This window comes from Trachymyrmex cornetzi, unplaced genomic scaffold (assembly GCF_001594075.2).
Source record: "Trachymyrmex cornetzi isolate Tcor2-1 unplaced genomic scaffold, Tcor1.1 scaffold139, whole genome shotgun sequence".
Taxonomy (NCBI): Eukaryota; Metazoa; Arthropoda; class Insecta; order Hymenoptera; family Formicidae; genus Trachymyrmex; species Trachymyrmex cornetzi.
In genome coordinates, this window is record NW_017295971.1 from 5,682 (window position 1) to 8,963 (window position 3,282).

Below are 3,282 nucleotides of genomic sequence, written 5' to 3' on the forward strand. Positions count from 1 at the left end.
GCTCACGTAAGTCGAAGTGTGAATCGGTCCGCGACCAAGAACTATTTATATTATTATATTGTATTTACATATTATATAAAGAGAATATCAGCGAGAAAACAAAGTACAATATTAAATACACGGACATTGAAAAAATAAAAGTTTATTTTTTAAGGAAAACTTTACAACAGCAAGAAAAGATCAATTTTTTTACTCATTTTTTTCCTATATATTATATGAAGATATCCAACAAATAAGAATATGAATTTTACGACCTAATTATTTTTTGTCAAATTTTTTTTCAAAAAAATGGAAAAAAAATTTTTTATTAATTTATTTTTACACCATTAAATTCAGCATTAAAAATAACACAAAAATACATATTTGTAGGATAGCGTTTGATACAGAGAGAATCTTCCCTGGTAGTAAGCTGACGTCAAAAAGACGTCATTTGACGTCAAAAAGACGTCATTTGACGTCAAAATGACGTCAAAATGACGTAGCTTGCTACCTGGGTTGTAGCGATTTCGCCTGGGATGTACTAGTGTACACTGGTGCATGTTAAGTCCATACTACACTTTTCAAAAATATTTAACACTAAATCAAAGCGAACATTTCAAGACTCTTCAAGACTTTAATCAACTCTAGTATAGATCGGTAACGAGGTTCGGTTAACAAAACATATTTTCTTCCACTAAATGATGGACAATTATGGAAAAAAAATTGGAGAAATCAACAAAACTTCCAGATGGATTCTGCAATTTCTTTTCCAATCTTTTGTCTGTCCCTGCTTCTTCAGCTTTGAGCGATTCTTTTCAACATTCGGACTCGTGTGGAGCAAATTATGAAACAGTCTGGAAATCGAGAAAGCGACAAAACTTGTTAAAGTTTATTATTATTTGCGTTCCATTGATGACAACTCACTAGTTATCGATTGGTCTTAATTGAAATTACAATGTTGTTATATGTAACTTTTGAATTTGAATGAAATAAAAATATATTTTTCGCTCAATAGAAGCTGAAGAAAAAGGGACAGACAAAAGATTGGAAAAGAAATTGCAGAATCCTTTTGGAAGTTTTGTTGATTTCTCCAATTTTTTTCCATAATTTTCCACCATTTAGTGGAAGAAAATATGTTTTGAATCTCATTACCGATCTATACTAGAGTTGATTAAAGTCTTGAAGAGTCTTGAAATGTTCGCTTTAATTCAATGTTGAATATTTTTGAAAAATTATTATATTTATATATTTCAATAAAAAAAGTTGACTAGGTTTTTCACTGGGTTTTTTCAGGTGAGTTCAACCCAAAAAAATCCAGTGGGTTTTATTGGGTTGGATCCACTTGGTCAAACCCTGGGTTTTAGCCATCGGTCAGACACCTTTGGTAGTGCTAATGCCGGCGATACTGTAACTTTCAAATCTTATAGCTTGAAAAGTACTTAATGGAAAATAATTTTAATATAGTGTTTTTTGAAAAGCTCTTGACACCAGTTATAAGATTTTAAAATAAAAAATAGGATGTTTCGATTTTAAAAAGATCGATTTGACCTTGAGCTGACCTTAGTGGCGCCACCTAAGATCAAACTGATAAGATCAATAAATAGACCATTTTAAGTTATACAACTTTTGTATGAAACATTTTTCTTAGAAATGCTTTCTTTTCAAAATATTTAAGGGGTCCGGGACTTTTCAAATACCCTGCATATGAAACATTATATATATGTATCAGAGCATCTAATTTATTTATTAAATTGCAACAACAAACAGTAAATAAATGACAAAGATTTTACCATCTCCCAGATCGTTCGAGCATAGCTTCTTTTCTGTATCACAGAGATGTTAATCGTATTTTCTGTCATGGTTTCAGCCACACGGTTTGGTGTACGAGAGCGTCGGTGTCTTCTGTCCGAATGATCGACTAGACCTGCTTCGCCTTCTCCGAGAGGAGAACATTCTAATAGATTGGTCGAGACCTTTGTACATTAATTTCGTTCACTCCGATATTGCTGAGGAATTAACGCGTCTTTACGAAAGTACCGGCACTATCGAGACAGTGGTAGGCGATGTCTGCGCGTGCGAGCACTTTAAACAGGAAAAGGAGAGTCAACAAGTGGACAACGAGTCCGACTCTGATGTCCAGGTGCGGCCTCTTAAAGCCGAACATGCCGAGGGAATCCACGAATTGTATCCAGCTAATGACATGGAATGTCCCGAGGTTTTTCTTCGACTTATCAGGACTCTATCTGCGGCGGGAGTGTTCGTGAAGGATAGCTTGGCCGCTTGGATGGTTCAATCTTATTACGGAGCTATGTTCTCCATGCAGACCAAGCCAGAATATCGAAGAAAGGGTTATGGGACAAAGTTAGCAAGGTAGAAGAGAGTTCTATACAGTGTTTGCAACTAATAATAATACTTAACCAAAGAGTCGAGAGAGTAATTGTGTGTGTGTGTGTGTGTGTGTGTGTGTGTATTGTTTTTATAAATGAAAACTTGATCGCTTATATTAATAAATATTATATTATATCGCGATACCGTTATGCACACGCTAAAATTAAAATATATAATAATTTATGTATATGAAATTTTAGGTACCTGACAAAACGCGTAGCCGAAAAAGGGTATTATCCGTTTGTAGTTATACGTCCAGAAAATGAAGCTAGTCAAAGCTTGTACAAGAAGCTGGGTTTTAGACGGCTTTATCAACTCGTTCGAATGATTTTTATGCCTTTTACGTGGCCAGAGAGCGAAAACGATGCAAATATTCTTAGGGATAATTTGGAAAACGCCGTGAAACAGCTCACAATCGAACAGAGAGTAATAACAGCGTTGCACGGTCAGGAGGAGAGCGAAGAAACGATACGAGATCCCGCGGGAATTACAGAAGACGAGTCGATTGTCGACAAGTCCGAAAGGGGAGAAAAAGTCGAGGAACAATTTCTCGAAATCATTGATGAACAGTCTGCAGAGAGGATATACGTTATGGAGAATAATGCGGACGATACAACAAACAATGATGTGCCAGAAGTTGTGGAAGTTAACGGATCTTGCAACTGCGAAACGGATGCTGGAGGTGGCGACGAATAAGTTTCTAGAAAACGTTCATGCGATAAACGACAGTCCATAAATTGGCGTTTTGTTTGCTCGAAGACACGCTCTTGGTAGGACATTGATAAATGGCAAAGTATTTAAGAAAATTATAAACGGAAGTTTTTCATATACACATATGAGTGCCGAAAGTTCTTAGAAATGCTACGCAAGACTTGCTGTAACTTTCCTAACAGTTGTTTGAAATCTACTTAGTTC

At 35.6% G+C, this 3,282-nt stretch overlaps 1 protein-coding gene across 1 annotated transcript; it reads left to right on the forward strand.

Annotated features, from left to right (window-relative positions):
* Positions 1 to 1,272: 1,272 nt before the first annotated feature.
* LOC108771106 (uncharacterized) lies at positions 1,273 to 3,064 on the forward strand (the record flags this gene model as incomplete). Its single annotated transcript, XM_018523013.1, has 3 exons — positions 1,273 to 1,386; positions 1,847 to 2,349; positions 2,568 to 3,064. Coding segments are annotated over 3 exons (1,113 nt in total), but the record flags the coding sequence as incomplete, so codon positions are not given.
* Between the last annotated feature and the right edge of the window lie 218 nt (positions 3,065 to 3,282).